Source organism: Myotis myotis, unplaced genomic scaffold, assembly GCF_014108235.1.
Source record: "Myotis myotis isolate mMyoMyo1 unplaced genomic scaffold, mMyoMyo1.p scaffold_m19_p_67, whole genome shotgun sequence".
Lineage (NCBI taxonomy): Eukaryota > Metazoa > Chordata > Mammalia > Chiroptera > Vespertilionidae > Myotis > Myotis myotis.
Window position 1 is genome coordinate 84,373 of NW_023416376.1, and position 17,231 is coordinate 101,603.

Genomic DNA, 17,231 nt, shown 5'->3' on the forward strand with positions numbered 1-17,231 from the left:
GCGTTGCCCGGGCGACGGCAGGCGCGTCGGAACTAGGGCAGCGGCTGCTCGGAGGCGCCGCGCAGTGGACCCGGCGGGAGGAGAGCATGCGGAGCTGGTGCCTGTGTCAGATCTGCACGTGCGGGTGAGCGGCGGCGCGGGCGGCGGGAGGGCTGGGGCCGCGGGCCACGCCGCCGGTGACCGGGGTTTACACGCGGTTTAGACGTTTCTGCTGTAGGCGCCCTGTCCCGGGCGCACACTGACCCGCCATCCGGCCGGGCAGGTCATAGGCGTGAAGGTGTGGCAGGATTAAGGCTGGTAAAGTGGAGGGATCGGATCCGCCTGGGAGCCTGGATGTCCCGAAGTTTGTTTTTTTTTTATTTAAAGAGAAGGGAAAGAAAGATCGAGGAAAAGGAATAGAACAGAATGGTGTGCAATTCTTTTTTTTTCCTAATATACTAGAGGTCCAGTGCATGAAATTCGTGCACTGGGAGTGGGGGGGTTGTCCCTCAGTCCAGCCTGTGCCCTCTCTCAGTCCTGGAAGTCTCGGGGATGTCGCCTGCCGGCTTAGGCCAGATCCCCCCATCCCTCTCGGAGTCTGGGACCCCTTGCACCTTACTGCCTGCCTGCAGGGGAGGCAGGAGAGGCTGAGCCAGGCTTCTGGCTGAGCAGCGCTCCCCCTTGTGGGAGCCTACTGACCACCAGGGGGCAGCTCCCGTGTTGCGCATCTGCCCCCTGGTGGTCAGTGTGTGTCATAGCAACCAGTTGTTCTGATGTTTGGTCGGTTTACGTATTAGGTTTTTATTATATAGGATTTTTTATTGATTTCAGAGAGGAAGGGAGAGGTGGAGAGAGATAGAGAAACATCAGTGATGAGAGAGAATCATAGATCCACACTGGGGAATCAAGTCTGTAACCCGGACATGTCCCCTGACTGGGAATTGAAGGGTAACCTCCTGCTTCATAGGTAGAGGCTCAACCACTGAGCCACGCCCTCCCAGCTCCCCCGTCCCCCCCCCCCATGAAAGATGTGCAATTCTTGAGTTTTCAACCTGTTTGGGGCTTCTTTCAGCTCCCTATTCCCCTTCCCGCCCAAGCAGCACTCCCCTGGGTCCGAGTCACCGGGAAGGTAGTGTGGCCACCTTGAGACCCAGAACTGGTCTGTGAGTCCTGCCTAGCAACCTTCGCTCCTGTCAACAGCCCTCTGGGCTTCCCTGTTGACCCAGGGATTAGAGAATGCTGGTTAAGTAAATGTTACCAATAGGCCCCTCCCTCTGTTGTAATCTCCTCCAAAGGGAAATCGCCTGCATGTTGATGGACAGCAGTCCCCTCCCCCAGTTTCATCTATACTAATAAAAGGGTAATATGCTAATTAGACCAGGTCAACCGGACATCTTCTGGATGCCCGACTACCTTCGTGACAGTGAGGGGGTGACCAGACCAGCAGGGGAGCAGTTGGGGGGGATCAGGCTGGCAGGGGGTCAGTGAAGGGGGGCCAGGCTGGCAGGGGGGCATTTAGGGGGCTACCAGGCTAGCGGGGGACCAGTTAGTGGGCAACTAGGCCAGTGGGGGACCAGTTAGGGGGCCATCAGGCAGGCAAGCAGAGGCATTTAGGGGCAATCAGGCAGGCAGGCAGGCAGGCAGGCAAGCAAGCAGTTAGGAGCCAGCAATCCCGGATTTCGAGAGGGGTTAAACCGGGATGGGGCCTAAACCGGAAGTCGAACATCCCCCCAAGGGGTCCTGGATTGGAGAGGGTGCAGGTCGGGCTGAGGGACTTCGCCCCCCTGTGCATGAATTTCATGCACCAGGCCTCTAGTTGTTCATAATTAACTAGAGGCCCGGTGCACAAAATTCATGCACAGATAGGGTCTCTAGGCCTGGCCAGTGATCAGGGCCGATCTTCGGGGCCATCGGGGGACACGCGGCACCTGCATTGGTTGGCCTGGTGCCGCTGCTCGCTGGCCCCGCCCCCACAGCCACCAGTTGGGGCCTGCTGGCTGGGGGCAGCTCCTGCGTTGAGTGTCTGCCCCCTGGTGGTGTCATAGTGAGCGTCATAGTGTGCGTCATAGTGAACTGTCATTCCACCGTTGGGTCAATTTGCATATTAGGGTTTTATATAGATAGCTAGATAAGTGGATGTACATTAAAAGGTACATTAACATGTGGGGCATGAATCTGAAACCTGGGTATGCGCTCTGACTGGAACCGAACTAGAGACCTTTGGGTGCACTGAAGGATGGATCTCAACCAACTGAGCCAGGGCAGTGGAAGGCTTTAGTTTTGTTTTGAGTAAAACTGCTTAAAAAAAAATCTTTATTGTTGAAAATATTACATATGTCCCCTTTTTCCCCCCATGGACCCCCTCCAGCCTGCCCCATCCCCCACCCCCGTCCCAGGCCCTCAGGACCCCACTGTTTGCCGGGAGTTATGCATACATGCAAGGTCTTTGGTTGATTACCTCCCTCTACCCCCTTCCCTCCGAGATTCCGCACTCTGGTCCGTGCTCCCATGTCTCTGGATCCACTCTGTTCATCAATTTATTTTGTTAATTAGGCTCCTATATGAGTGAGATCATGGGATACGTGTCTTTCTCTGACTGACTTATTCCACTTAGCATGATACTCTCCAGGTCCCTCCATGCCGTCTCAAAGGGTAGGTAAGAGTTCCTCCTTTTTCAGAGCTGCATAGCATTCCATGGTGTAGATGTACCACAGCTTTTTTATCCACTCGTCTGCTGACGGGCACTTGGGCTGTTTCCACGTCTCAGCTATTGTAAATTGTGGAGTAAAGATGCTCTTAAATTTTATTGAAGGTCTCCGACTACCATGTAATTATCACACAAAATGTGATTGTAGATGAAAATAATCTTTCGGTTTGGTTTATGTCTACACAGGCGACATCGTTGTCCACATGGAAGCACAGGGATTTATGAAAATTCTGGCGCGTTTTGCCCAACCACGGAATATTTGGAAAAATATCCCACGTATGGCAACGTCCCTCCAGCCCAGAGTCTCAAACCCAAGCCAGAAGCCCTGGCACACGGTGGTAAAATGGAAGGAATAACGACATTTAAGTAAATATTGAGCGGCTCTTTGCTTCCCCTCTTTTCCTCCCAACTCTTCTGGGTCTGAATAAAGTTGTTGAACTCTCTCAGTGGGACTCCTCGGTGCACGTAGTCAGTTGGAACCCATCCAAGAAACAAGAAGCTAGTGGGGTCGTCACGTGAGAAAAAATCAGAAAGATGAGAACTGAGTTTGAATGACAGGCAATGAGCTGGGACATAGAAGTTCTACTGAGATGATTTGACCTGCTCACATCCCTTGTACTTATCTGTTTTCTGCTGTCACCATGACCTAGAAGAATGTAGTAGTTTCCTGACGGTTATATCTGTGGCTCCTCTGAACTGTTTTCTATACTTTGGCCTGCCAGGGTGATCATTTTTATTTATTATTAATATTTGTTTTTTATTTTTTAATCCTCACCTAAGGATATTTTTCCATTGATTTTTATTTATTTTATTTTTTTCACAGAGAGGAAGGGAGAGGGATAGTTAGAAACATCGATGAGAGAGAAACATCGATTAGCTGCATCCAGCACACCCCCAACTGGGGATGTGTCCACAACCCAGGTACATGCCCTTGACCAGAATCGAACCTGGGACCCTTCAATCCACAGGCCGACGCTCTATCTACTGAGCCACACCAGTTAGGGCCCATTGATTTTTAGAGAGAGTGGAAGAGAGAGGGAAAGGCAGAAATGTCAATGTGAGAGAAACACACCCATGGGTTGCCTCCTGCATGAGCCCCACCAGGGCCCGGGCTGGGGAGGAGCCTGCCACTGAGGTAGATGCCCTTGAACGGGATCGAACCCGGGACCCTTCAGTCCCAGGCTGACGCTCTATCCACTGAACCACACCGGCCAGGGCAAGATGATCTTCTTTTAAAATGCAAATCGAATCCTTTGGCCTCCCTGCTGAAAATCCTCTTATACTTTCCTATCGTATGTCTTTCTTTTTTAGAAAAATCAAGTGCTTTATTTTTCGGGTTGCAAATTTTTGAATTGAATTTATTGGATTTCATACACACCCAAATCTTTACCAAAACCCCTTCATGCCTTGGCCCCTACTTGCTTCTCTAACTTCTTTCCCCTACAATGCCCTTTGTGACCTTATGCTTATATCCCACTAAAGGCACGGTGCATGAATTCGTGCACCAGTGGGGTTCCTCGGCCTGGCCTGCGGGATCAGGCTGAAACCGGTTCTCTGACATCCCCTGAGGGGTCCGGATTGCGAGAGGGTGCAGGCCAGGCCCAGGAACCCCACTGCTGCACGATCAGGGCCAGGGAGGAAAGCGGGAGGTTGGCCAACTGGGGAGGGGCCGTGGGAGGGCTCCCATGCGTGTCCGGCCTGTCTCGCTCAGTCTTGATCAGCCAGACCCCAGCAGCAAGCTCACCTACCGGTTGGAGCGTCTGCCCCCAGGTGGTCAGTGCACGTCATAGCGAGCGGTTGAACGGCCTTAGCATATCATCAGCCTATTACACTTTGATTGGTTGAACAGACGACCAGACGACCTGACACTTAGCATATTAGGCTTTTATTCTATAGGACAGGACATGTTTCATTTCTCGCAAGCCCCAGGGGTAACTTGCCACAGAGCCTCCCAAGATATGGGCTTACCTGCCTGGGAACTCCCTGCCCTCTGACCCTAGATAATGCCCCTGCACTCAGGCATCCGTCTCAATGCCTTGGACACCCCAGCAGCCAGTAGGTGGACACCCCCAAGCCAGCACCCCAGGCCAGCTCTCCTGGCGTCTGCCTATCATGTATCATTAGGTTGGTCTCCTGGTTCCGTGAAAGCAGGAAGTGTGTCTATCCTTGCTTACCTCAGCCTTCTGTTTCCACAAACCAAGTGCAATGCCTACGAGCGCATAGTAGGTCCTCAATATTTATTCAGCGGGTGATTAAAAAAAAAAGTCCTCCTGAGCCTACACCTTTCATTCGGACTGAGCCTTCTTGATCTCCTTGTGTATCTGTCCATGCAATGGCTTCATGTTCTTGATTCTGTTCATGTGCCCGCTATATTCAAGGCATAGTCTTGGGCATGAAGTACAGAAGCCTCCACGAGAGGCTCCTGCTTTCAAGGAACTCATCCGTCAGATTTCAATAATTTGGGGTTTAAAAACACACACTCTACCATAAGCATGTCAAACTCGTGGCCTGCAGGCCGCATGACTGGTTTATTTGGCCCGTGTTAGCTTTGAGCTTGACATGCTTGCTCTACAACAATATTCATTTTAAGTGTTATCCGTTCCATACATCCTATATAATAAAAGGCTAATATGCAAATTGTCCCCTCAACCGGGAGTTCAACCAGGGGGCGGGGCCGGCCGGCCAACTGCCCATGGCCCCTCCCCCTGGCCAGCCCTGTCCCCAACTGGCCCCCCCACTCTGATTGGGGGTGGGGCCAGCCCACCAACCTCCCATGGCCCCTCCCCCAGGCCCAATTGGGGCCAATTGGGGCAGGCTGGCCAGACCCCACCTGTGCACGAGTTTGTGCACCTCTAGTGTGTGTGTGTGTGTGTGTGTGTATACAAACACACACACACACACACTAGAGGCCCGGTACACGAAGTTTGTGCACTTGTCCCTCAGCCCAGCCTGTGCCCTCTCACAGTCCAGGACCCCTCGGGGGATGTCTGACTGCTGGCATAGGACCAGGACCAGGCCTAAGCCGGCAGTCAGACATCTGCTTAGATCTAAGCCAGCAGTCAGACATCCCTCTCACAGTCAGGGGATCTCACAATCCAGGACCCCTTGCTCCTTACCGTTCACCAGCAGCAGATAGGAGAGGCTCCCGCCACCGCCACTGTGCTCACCAGTTGTGAGCCTGGCTCCTGGCAAATGGAGGCTCCTGCCTTCGCAGCAGTGCTAAGGAGCAGCAAGCCCCGCTTCTGGCTCAGCAGTGCTCCCCCCGCAGAAGTGCACAGACCACCATGGGGCATCTCCTGCGTTGAACGTCTGCCCCCTGGTGGTCAGTGCGCATCATAGCGACTGGTCGTTCTGCTGTTCAGTCAATTTGCATATTAGGGTTTTATGATATAGGATCTTTATTGATTCCAGACAGAAAGGGAAAGAGAGAAACATCCATGATGAGAGAGAATCATGGATCGGCTGCCTCCTACACACCCTGCACTGGAGATCGAGCCCGCAACCCGGGCCTGTGCCCTTGACCAAGAATCGAACCATGACCTCCTGGTTCATAGGTCGACGCTCAACCACGGAGCCACGCCAGCCGGGTGGTGTTACCAGTTCTCATTCGTTTTCCATAGAGCTCATTCCGACCGCACGACTGAGGTGACGTCAGAGTTGGTAGAAGTCCGCCCCAAAAGGCTGACATGATTCTGGACACGTCAAATGTTCTGGAGACATGTCCGATGAGTAAAAGTACACTCACTCCTTACTGCTTCTTTCTAAAAAGTTGCTTTGGCCCTGGCTGGTTTGGCTCAGTAGATAGAGCGTCGGCCTGCAGACTGGAGGGACCCGGGTTCGATTCTGGTCAAGGGCACATGCCGGGGTTGCAGGCTCCATCCCCAATAGGGGGTGTGCAGGAGGCAGCCGGTCCGTGATTCTCTCTCATCATGGATGTTTCTCTCTCTACCTACCTATCCCTTCTGCTCTGAGATCAATAAAAATATATTACAATAAATAAATAAAAATTGCTTGGGTTTGGCAGTGTACTTTCTAACAAGTAACTAACCTGACTGGAGAAACTCAGACTTCCTCTTTTTTTAAAAAAATATATATATATTTTATTGATTTTTTTACAGAGAGGAAGGGAGAGGGATAGAGAGTTAGAAACATTGATGAGAGAGAAACATCGATCAGCTGCCTCCTGCACACCCCCTACTGGGGATGTGCCCGCAACCAAGGTACATGCCCTTGACCTGACTCGAACCTGGGACACCTCAGTCTGCAGGCCGATGCTCTATCCACTGATCCATACCGGTCAGGGTGAGAAACACAGACTTCTAAGCTTTCTCTGTCCTCCCCTGTGTATCCCACGCCCCCCTGAACTCCCCCCTCCTTCCCCTCTCACTGGCGCTTGGGAATAGCAAAGAGCAACTCGCAAGTTGCAAGAGTCAGAGGCGTGGGACTTCTGCTGCTATCCATCCACTAAATAATAAATATTTATGAAGCATTTATTCCGTGTCAGGCACCTGGGATACAGGGATGAGCAGAAACCATACAGTCACGACCTCTCTGTGAAGGTGGTAATCAAAAACATCCCTCAGAATAAGAATAAAAGTGTGACAATGTCCGTGGCCAGTGTGGCTCAGTGGATAGAGCATCGGCCTCTGGACTGAAGGGTCCCACGTTCGATTCCCGGTCAGGGCACATGGCCGGGTTGTGGGCTCCATCCCCAGTGCAGGAGGCGGCCGATCCATGATTCTCTCTTACCATTGATGTTTCTATCTCTCCCTCTCCCTTCCTCTCTGAAATCAATGAAAATATATTTATTTTTTAAAAAGTGCAACAGTGATAAAAACGATGAAGGCAACTAGAGAGCCAGAATAAGAGAAGTTGGGGTTTTTCGGGGAGACGTGAAAAATGAGCTAAAACAGGAAGGATGTGAAGCAGGTAACTGGATTTTTTTAAAAGTATATTTTTTTATTATTGATTTCAGAGAGGAAGGGAGAGGGAGAGAGAGAAACATCCATGATGAGAGAGAATCATGGATCGGCTGCCTCCTGCAACGCCCACCACTGGGGATGGAGCCTGCAGCCCAGGCATGTGCCCTGACCGGGAATCGAACCCAGGACCTTTCAATCCTCAGGCCAACGCTCTACCCACTGAGCCAAATCGACTGGGGCTGAATGTGTTTTATGTAGAAAGGTGCTAGTTTATTATTTAAAGCTGAGCAGGAGGAGAGCATGTGCCCAGGCTTTAAGTAGAGTCGTTAAGTAGGATGTAGGATGGGTAAGGATCTTGACAACGTGGACCCTGAGGGCACATTTAAAATTTATTTCAGATCCATTAAAGTTTTCACCGGAGATTGCCTTACAGGTTAGGGAAAAACACTCAACTGTGGGAAGATTTTACTTACGTAAGATGCAGTTACCCAAAGATCCATTCTGATGATGCCTTGGGAACTGGGATGCTTGCCATACTTATTTCTCCAGGTATTTAGTCACTGGGCAGAGCATAAAGGAGTTCAGTTATTTCTTTTTTTAAAGTATTTTTTAAATATATTTTTATTGATTTCAGAGAGGAACGGAGAGGGAGAGAAAGAGAAAAACATTCATGATGAGAGAGAATCATGGACCGGCCGCCTCCTGCACGCCCCCTACTGGGGATGAGCCCGCAACCCGGGCCTGTGCCCTGACCGAGAATTAAACCGTGACCTCCTGGTTCATAGGCGGACGCTCAACCACTGAGCCACGCTGGCCGGGCCAGTTACTTCTTTCAAGTAGCTTATTAGCTGTCACTATTTTAATATCTTCTGACACTTTCCTTTGAAAACTCCAATACTGCATGGAAACAATCTCTACTAATAAAAGGGTAACATGCTAATTAGACCGGGTCCACTGGACATTTTCTGGGCGTCTTGCCTTACTTCTGGACAAAGCCCCAGTGGCGGGGGCCCAGGCAGAGGTGGTTAGGGTCAATCAGGCTGGTAGGGGAGGGCAGTTAGGGGTGATCAGGCCGGCAGGGGAGGGCAGTTAGGGGTGATCAGGCCGGCAGGGGAGGGCAGTTAGGGGTGATCAGGCCGGCAGGGAAGGGAAGTTAGGGGCGATCAGACAGGCAGGCAGGTGAGCAGTTAGGAGCCAGCGGTCCCAGATTGTGAGAGGGATGTCCCCTGAGGGGTCCTGGATTGGAGAAGGTGCAGGCCGGGCTGAGGGGCTCCCCTGCCCTGCCCCCCGCATGAATTTCATGCACTGGGCCTCGAGTCTATATACACTGAGTGTCCAGATTATGATGACCACCCCATCAGAACTTCATTGATACTTCCAAAAATACTGACTATTGAAAACTTCCTAAGCAAATACTCTCAAGGTTTTATTATTATTGTTGTTGTTATTTGCATAACTAATTCACTTCAGTGTACTGATGGGGGTGGTCATCATAATCTGGACACTCAGTGTATATAAGCCTAAGAGACCATTATAACCAGATAACCAGACGACCGGCCGGTAGCTGTGATGCACACTGACCACCAGGGGGCAGACGCTCAATGCAGGAGCTGCCCCCTGGTGGTCAGTGGGCTCTGACAGCCAACCTCCCGTAGTCCCTCCCCCCAGCAGCCCGGATCGGTGCCCATTCCCTATCAGGCCCAGGGACCCCGCCCGTGCACGAATTTGTGCACCGGGCCTCTAGTTAGAAATAAAAGAATCTATGAGGCTATGTGTCCAATCTCTGTATTTCAGATCGGATTACCGCCCCTATGAAGTAGTCCCCCCGCCTCGCCACCTACCAGAAGAATACAGACCCAAACAGGGGGACATTGATCTCGACACCACCTACAGACAGGACTTTAACGCGTATCCGGCGCACCCCGTGGCGAGAGTCCGGCCCCTGGAGAGACGACACGTGAAGAAAGGGAAGCTGGACACTGTCCCCACCTACAAAGGTAACCCCATTTCTAAAAGGACAGAGCCAGCCCGGCCGGCGTGGCTCAGTGGCTGAGCATCGACCTAGGAACCAGGAGGTCAGGGTTCGATTCCCGGTCAGGGCACAGGCCCGGGTGGAGGGCTCGATCCCCAGTGCGGGGCGTGCAGGAGGCAGCCGATCAGTGATTCTCTCTCATCATTGATGTTTCTATCTCCCTCTCCCTCTCCCTTCCTCTCCGAAATCAATAAAAATATATTAAAAAATAAAATAAAAAATGACGGAACCGAAACACTGGGACTCACTTGTAGCTTTGACATCTAACATCCAATCATTACTTTGTTGTGTTGCCAAACGTAGCCCTCCTGGCTTGGGAGAAATCATTTTTCTCTTTGGTCGAAATAATATTGTATAGTAAAATAAAATAAAATAAAATAAAATAAAAGACCATTTGGCTGCTTGAGAGTTAGGAGACCTGGATTCCAGGACACATTCAGCCACTTGCTTAGTTTTGCTACACCTCAAAACATACTCACAGCCCGGCCGGCGTGGCACAGGGGTTGAGCGTCAACCTAGGAACCAGGAGGTCAGGGTTCGATTCCCAGTCAGGGCACAGGTTCAGTTATGGGCTGGATCCCCAGTAGGGGGCATGCAGGAGGCAGCTGATCCATGATTCTCTCTCATCATGGATGTTTCTGTCTCTCTCTCTCCCTCTCCCTTCCTCTTTTAAATCAATAAAGACATATATTTTTAAAAAATAATTGCATGAAGGTAAATGATCCAACCATGGTGATTAAGACACAAAGATTGTCATAGTACATTGAGAAAAAACCCCCCACAAAACACCCAACTGTGTGCTATCTCCATAAAACCTACGTTACACCCAAAGATAGAGACGGGTTGAAAGTTCAGGGTGGAAAAATATAGGCCGTGCAAACCCTAGTGAAAAACAAGCTGTAGGGTCGACGAATATTAATATCAGAAAAACGTCGTCTTCAGAGCAAAGACTATCACCAGGGGTTGTGGGGGACTTTAGCTCAGGATTCACAGACTCATTCTCCAACCCTCGGTTCATAAGAATACACTTCAGCCCGGCCGGCGTGGTTCAGTGGCTGAGCATCGACCTAGGAACCAGGAGGTCACAGGTTTGATTCCCGGTCAAGGGCACAGGCCCGGGTTGCAGGCTCCTTCCCCAGTAGGAGACATGAAGGAAGCAGCCGATTCATGATTCTCTCTCATCATTGATGTTTCTCTCTCTCTCCCTCTCCCTTCCTCTCTGAGATCAATAAAAATATGTATATACTAGAGGCCCGATGCATGAAAATTCGTGCAAGCGTAGGCCTTCCTTCCCCCGGCTGCCAGCACCGGCTTCAACTCTGGCCCCGGCTTCGTCAGGAAGGACGTCCGGAATGACATCTGGAAACGTCTGGTCTAATTAGCATATTACCCTTTTATTATTATAGATTTTTTTTTAAAGAGTATGCTTGACCGACCCATCTTTTTTTGCTGAGTTGTCCCCGAGGCCTCGGCTAGCCTACAGCCCAGGTATCCGCTCTCACCAAATACCAGTAGCTGGACGTGGGAGCAGTGGTTGGCCCCAGACTTGGCCATCTTGGATGAAATGTCTAACGGATGAGGACTTTTTCTCTTCAAAGGAGGTGTCTCGGCCTTTCAAATACACATGACCGTGGCCTTGTCTGGACTCTACCACTCTGCCGTGTATAACGCCCCTCCTTTATCAATTAATTTCTGGCATTTAGAAAGACACATTTGGGGGTGAAGTCACTTCTACAGTATTTCTCAGCCTCCAGACTCTCTCTCTCTCTCTCTCTCTCTCTCTCTCTCTCTCTCTCTCTCTCTCTAAATTTTTACAGGCTTGGGTCTTTTTTTTTTCTTTTTTAAAATACATGTTATTGATTTTTTACAGAGAGGAAGGGAGGGGGATAGAGAGTTAGAAACATCAATGAGAGAGAAACATCGATCAGCCGCCTCCTGCAAAACCCCCACTGGGGATGTGTCCAGGTTATGATGACCACCCCCATCAGTACACACATGAACCAAGGTACATGTCCTTGACTGGAATTGAACCCGGGACCCTTCAGTCCACAGGCTGACGCTCTATCCACTGAGCAAACCGGTCAGGGCCTGCCTCTCTCTCTCTCTTTTTTTTAATATATATGTATTTTATTGATTACAAAAAGTAAGGGAGAGGGAGAGAGAGATAGAAACATCCATGATGAGAGAGAATCATTGCTCAGCTGCCTCCTGCACACCCCCTACTGGGGATCAAGCCTGCAACCCGGGCCTGTGCCCTGAATGGGATTCGAACCATGACCTCCTGGTTCATAGGTTGACGCTCAACCACTGAGCCACGCAGGGCGGGCGAGCAGGGCCCTTGCTTTGATGCGACTCCAGATTGTACGGTTCACTTTAGCATCTTGTGAGTCATAGCACAGATCCCAACCGGCCCCTGGGAACACAGCCGTATCTGCTACACCGGGCATGTCAAACGCAAAGGCTAACATGTGGCCAAATCACCGAGGCATGTGGCCCGGGGGCCGGGAGGTGGACATGCGTGTCCTACACTGTCTTCCCCCAGAACACAGCGGTTTCAGGCTTTCAGAAACCACCAACAGTCAGGCTCCGCTGCGGTTCCTCTCCCGGGCGGTGACACCGGATGAATCTAGAAGTGGAAAGTTACCCGTATCCAAGGGGGGTGGGCGGGGGAGCAAGGTGGAGATGGAGAGAAAGAACAGGTCTGGCCCGACCGGTGTGGCTCAATTGATTGTCGGCCTATGTATGAGCCACAAATGGATTCCCGGTCAGGGCACGTGTCCGGGTTGCGGGCTTGATCCACAGTGTGGGGCGTGCAGGGGGCAGCTTATCAAAGATTCTCTCTCATCATTGACTCAAGGCCCGGTGCACGAAAGTCGTGCACGGGGAGGAGGGGTGTGGGGGGGGTCCCTCAGCCCAGCCTGAACGCTCTCCAATCTGGGACCCCTCAGGGGATGTCTGACTACCTCTCACAATCTGGGACCACAGGCTCCTAACCACTAAACTGCCTGTCTGATTGCCCCTAACCCCTCTGCCTGCCTGCCTGATTGCCCCTAATTGCTCCCCTACTGGCCTGTCAACCCCTAACTGCTCCCCTGCTGGCCTGATCACCCCTAACTGCTCCCCTGCTGGCCTGATTACCCCTAAGTGCTCCCCTGATGGCCTGATCGCCCCTAACCGCCTCTGCCTCACCCCGCACCCGGGACCCAGGATTCCCTCCTCTGGCCGGTTGCAGGGACCCGGGACCCGGGACCCGGGCTTCCCTCCCTCTGGCCGGCTGCAGGCACCCAGGACCCGGGCCGACCTCGCCCAGGCCATCCGCAGCTGCAGGGGACCGTGGGTGGGCGGCTTCACCTGGGCCACAGCCCCAGGCACCATGGGGTGGGCGGCTTGTCCCTCTCCCGGGCCACAGCCTGGCTGGTCCCCTTTCCTCTCTCCCCGGTGTCCAGTGTCTGAGCAGTTCCCCTGGGAGGGTGGAGGGCGGGATGACTATTTGCATATTAGCCCTTTATTATCATTGACTAGAGGCCTGGTGCACGACATTCGTGCACTGGGGGGTGTGGGGGTCCCTCAGCCCGACCTGCACCCTCTCCAATCCGGGAGTGTCTGTCTGTCTGTCTGTGCAATCATATGAGCGAATTGTCTGAGACCCCAACCCAGCTTGGTTTGTTGCTCACAGAATAATAGAGGCATTTTTTTCTTTGCTCCATTGGCGGAGATTTCCTGGAAGTTTTAGGATATCTTCCCTTTAATTTTTCCTCGACACTCTGATTTCACTGATGTCTCCCCTTTGCTTTCCCCCATCCCCCACCGCAACAGGAACTTGCTCCAGGCTCACCTTGCTCTAGTGTCTAGGCCCGTGACGGCGAGCCTTTCGAGCTCGGCGTGCCAGCGTTTTGAAAAACCCTAACTTAACTCTGGTGCCGTGTCACAGAGAGACATTTTTTGATATTTGGGACCATAGTCAAACAAAGACTTACATTTTTGATATTTATGTTATATATTTAAATGCTTTTTAACAGAGAAAAATCAACCGAAAAAATAAGTCGCGTGTCACCTCTGACACGGTGTCATAGGTTCGCCATCGCTGGTCTAGGAGATCCGTCTGCCGCCAGAACGACGATTCCCAGAATTCCTGGTGCTCCCCACGCTCTGGGTTTTCCCTTCCTGCTCTGTCTCCGTCCCATGGCCTCCCACTTATCGAGTCCCCCAAGCCGCCAGCTCTCCTCTCTGCTCTCCGTCTGGCGGCTTGGGAAGCCAAGTTCCCCACACCACTCCACTCTCCACCGGCTCTCCCGCTCTGCTCTCCGCCTGGTGCCGGTGTATGCAAATTAACCTGCCAAAGTGAGTAATTTGCATACTCACGCCTGATTGGCTGGTGAGTGTAGCAGATGGACAGTCAATTTACATGTTTCTCTTTTATTGTATAGGCTCTCTCTCTCTCTCTCTCTCTCTCTCTGTCTCTCTCTCTCTCTCTCTCCCTCTCCCTTCCTCTCTGTGATCAATCACATATATATATTTTTTAATTTTTAAATTTTATTTTATTTTTTTCACATATCAAAAGGTACAGCTTTATCTTTCATTTTTACAGAATCACATATATATTTAAAAAAAAATACTAAAAATGCTCTCTTTTCCCTTCCAAGATGATTACAGAGCTTGGGCCCCTGAGAAAAGCCACCTCTACAAACCGGAACACGCGTACCACCCCCCGACGGTGAGATTCGGGAACCCCACCACCTTCCAGGACGACTACGTGCCCCGGGCCGCCCAGCCCCGGCAGAGCTTCAAACCGGGGGCCGCGGCGCCCCTTTCCACGGCCCCTTTCCACGGCGACACCAGCCACCGCCTGGACTTCGTGCCTTATGAGCTCGAACCCAAGCCTGCGCGGCCGAAACGCCCCTACAAGCCCAGCTCCCAGCCCTTCCAGGGTCTCACCACGCACCGCTGCGCCTTCCGGGGGCTCCTGGGCTCAGCTGCAAAAGCCTGCAGGCCCCCCCGCGCCAGGGGGCCCCCCGACCTGCCGTTTGAGGGGCGCACCGAGTTCCGGGACAGCTTCCAACCCTGGGAGATGCCACCCCCCCACGTCAAGCCGGTGCCAGCCTACGTCCCGCCGGCAGGAGCCATGCAGCTGCTCACCACCAGCCGCCGGGACTACCAGGTGCCCCGCCAGGCCCCCCGCGCGGCCCCCATCCGGCCCGCGTCCCAGCGGAGAAAGAAGTTTCCCTTCCAGGGGCGAAGCACAACCCAGGAGGACTTCCCGGAGTGGGAGGCCTGCCGCCCCCGGGAACCCGTGAGGCCGCAGCAGCAGATGCCCGGCCCCTCAGGGACGTTCGACGGGGTGAGCACCTTCCAGTCCCACTACGTGCCCCACCAGCTGGCGCCCACGGCGAGCTGCAAGCCAGCCCAGGCCGCGGTGCGGAGCTCCAGTCCCTTCGACGGCGTGACCTGGTACTCCGCCGAGTTCGCCCCCAAGGAGCGGGAGGTCTGCCCGGCCAGCTACCCCTCCCCTCCGGGGTACATCTTCGACACGACCAACTCCCGGGGACACAAGTTCTTCCGCAAGATCGCGCCCGCCGCCTCCTCCGGGCAGGCCTCCTAGCGTGCCCGCCTCCCAGCCCGCCTCCCAGCCGAGGAGGAGGCTGACTCCGAGGATGTGGCGCTGTCTAAAGTCAGAAAAAAAAAAATGCATGAGAGCTAACGCAAATCCTCGTGAAGTTTTTAAATCAAGAAAATTGGAAAATCGCCCAACAGGTGTGGCTCAGTGGTTGAGCATCGACCTATGAACCAGGAGGTCACGGTTTGGTTCTGGTCAACGGGCACACACCGGGGTGCGGGCTTGATCCCCGGTAGCGGGCGTGCAGGAGGCAGCCGGTCCATGACTCCCTCTCACTCTGACGTCTCTCTCTCCCTCTCCCTCTCCCTTCCTCTCTGAGATCAATTCTTTAAAAAAGTGCTGACCAGCCCTGGCCGGTGTGGCTCAGTGGGTAGAGCGCCGGCCTGCGGACCGGGGGGTCCCGGGTTCGATTCCCGGTCGGGGCACAGGCCCGGGTTGCAGGCTCCATCCCCAGTGGGGGACGTGCAGGAGGCGGCCGATCCATGGTTCTCTCTCACCATGGACGTTTCTCTCTCCCTCCCTCTCCCTTCCTCTCTGAAATCAATAAAAATATATTTTAAAAAAAGACCAAAAAAAGTGCTGCCCGATGTCAGGGAGCCTTGCTCAGTCACTTCCCCTCTGCTAGTCCGCTTTCTGCTTTTCCGGATGAGATTAACTACCTGCTCAGCGGCCACTGGCCGGCCTTCACCGGATTATAAACTAGTTTCGTTTGTGTTGATTTAACCCAGTGGTTCTCAACCTTCTGGCCCTTTAATACGGCTCCTCATGCTGTGGGGACCCCCAACTGTAACATTATTTCCGTGGCTGCTTCGTCACTGTCATGTGGCTCCTGGGATGAATCGTCCTGTAAATACCTGATCTGCAGGATGGTCTCAGGCGACCCCCGTGAAAGGGTCGTGCGACCGCCAAAGGGGTCGCGACCCACAGGTTGAGAACCGCTGCCTTAACCGGCGCACAACTTCCGAGTCTTCCCGCTAAAGCAGGGGAGGGGGCCGTCCTCGGCCGAGGGCCAGGCGGAGATTTATAACATCATTCTCGGGCCACACACGGTATCAGCTGAAAGCCCGGCCGGCCTGGCTCAGGGGCTGAGCGTCGACCTGTGAGCCAGGAGGTCAGGGTTCGATTCCGGTCAAGGGCACGTGTCTGGGCTGCGGGCTCGATCCCCTGTAGGGGGCGTGCAGGAGGCGGCCGATCCATGCTTCTCTCTCACCGTGGACGTTTCTCTCGCTCTCCCTCTCTGAAATCAATAAAAACATTTTAAAATAAAACGAAACAAAAAAAAGATCAGGCCCTGGCCGGTGTGGCTCAGTGGATAGAGCGTCGGCCTGTGGACTGAAGGGTCCCAGGTTCGATTCCGGCCCAGGGCACATGCCCGGATTTCGGTCTGGATCCCCCCCAGTAGGGAGGCGTGCAGGAGGCAGCCAATCAATGGTTCTCCGTCATCATGGATGTTTCTGTCTCTCTGTCTCTCTCCCTTCCTCTCTGGAATCAATAAAAAGTAGATATATACTTTAAAAAAGTAAAGATCAGCCTGCGATATTGGGTCAAACACTTCCTTAAGTCACCGCTAATGCCTTGGCAGGGCCAGACCAGACGACTTTGTGGGCCTTAGACGGCCCGCGGGCCAGACCTTCCCCACCCCGGCTCTAAGGCGCCACAGGCACACGGGTTGTTACAGAGAACGCAGAGCTTCCACTGGAGGGAGGAGGGTCGTTTGAGTGACAGCACCGTTTCCAGACGGGAAGCCCAATGGATAGCGCCGTTTCAGGAACGACGCAGATCTGCAGGGTCCCCTCAGGGAGCCACGCCCCTGAGGGCCACGCCCAGGAGTCACAGCCCCGAAGAAATGGGCTCCGTGTGGGGCTCACTGTGTCCCCCCTCGCCCTCGTGACCTGGAAAGAACACACCACAGCCAGACGCGCTGAAACCTAGCGAGTGGCACTCGTGCTGCGTGTGGTTTTGATAAGTGATTGCGTT

General features: G+C 53.1%; 1 protein-coding gene and 1 non-coding gene across 2 annotated transcripts; both read left to right on the forward strand.

Moving 5' to 3' along the window:
- The first annotated feature begins 3 nt into the window (after window positions 1-3).
- Window positions 4-15,459, forward strand: LOC118659676 (stabilizer of axonemal microtubules 2-like). The gene is made up of 4 exons (XM_036315925.1): window positions 4-124; window positions 2,873-3,052; window positions 9,403-9,605; window positions 14,284-15,459. The coding sequence occupies exons 1-4, from the start codon at window positions 87-89 to the stop codon at window positions 15,237-15,239; spliced, it is 1,377 nt and encodes a 458-aa protein (XP_036171818.1). The 5' UTR covers window positions 4-86; the 3' UTR covers window positions 15,240-15,459.
- A 141-nt stretch (window positions 15,460-15,600) lies between these two features.
- TRNAR-GCG lies at window positions 15,601-15,679 on the forward strand. The gene has a single exon. It is a non-coding gene; the product is annotated as a tRNA-Arg (tRNA).
- Window positions 15,680-17,231: the final 1,552 nt, after the last annotated feature.

Coding starts and splice junctions, on each gene's coding strand:
- LOC118659676 (XM_036315925.1), top strand. CDS start 87: ATGCGGAGCTGGTGCCTGTGTCAGATCTGCACGTGCGG. Junction 3,053..9,402: donor GAAGGAATAACGACATTTAA/GTAAATATTGAG, acceptor TCTGTATTTCAG/ATCGGATTACCGCCCCTATG. Junction 9,606..14,283: donor CACTGTCCCCACCTACAAAG/GTAACCCCATTT, acceptor TTCCCTTCCAAG/ATGATTACAGAGCTTGGGCC.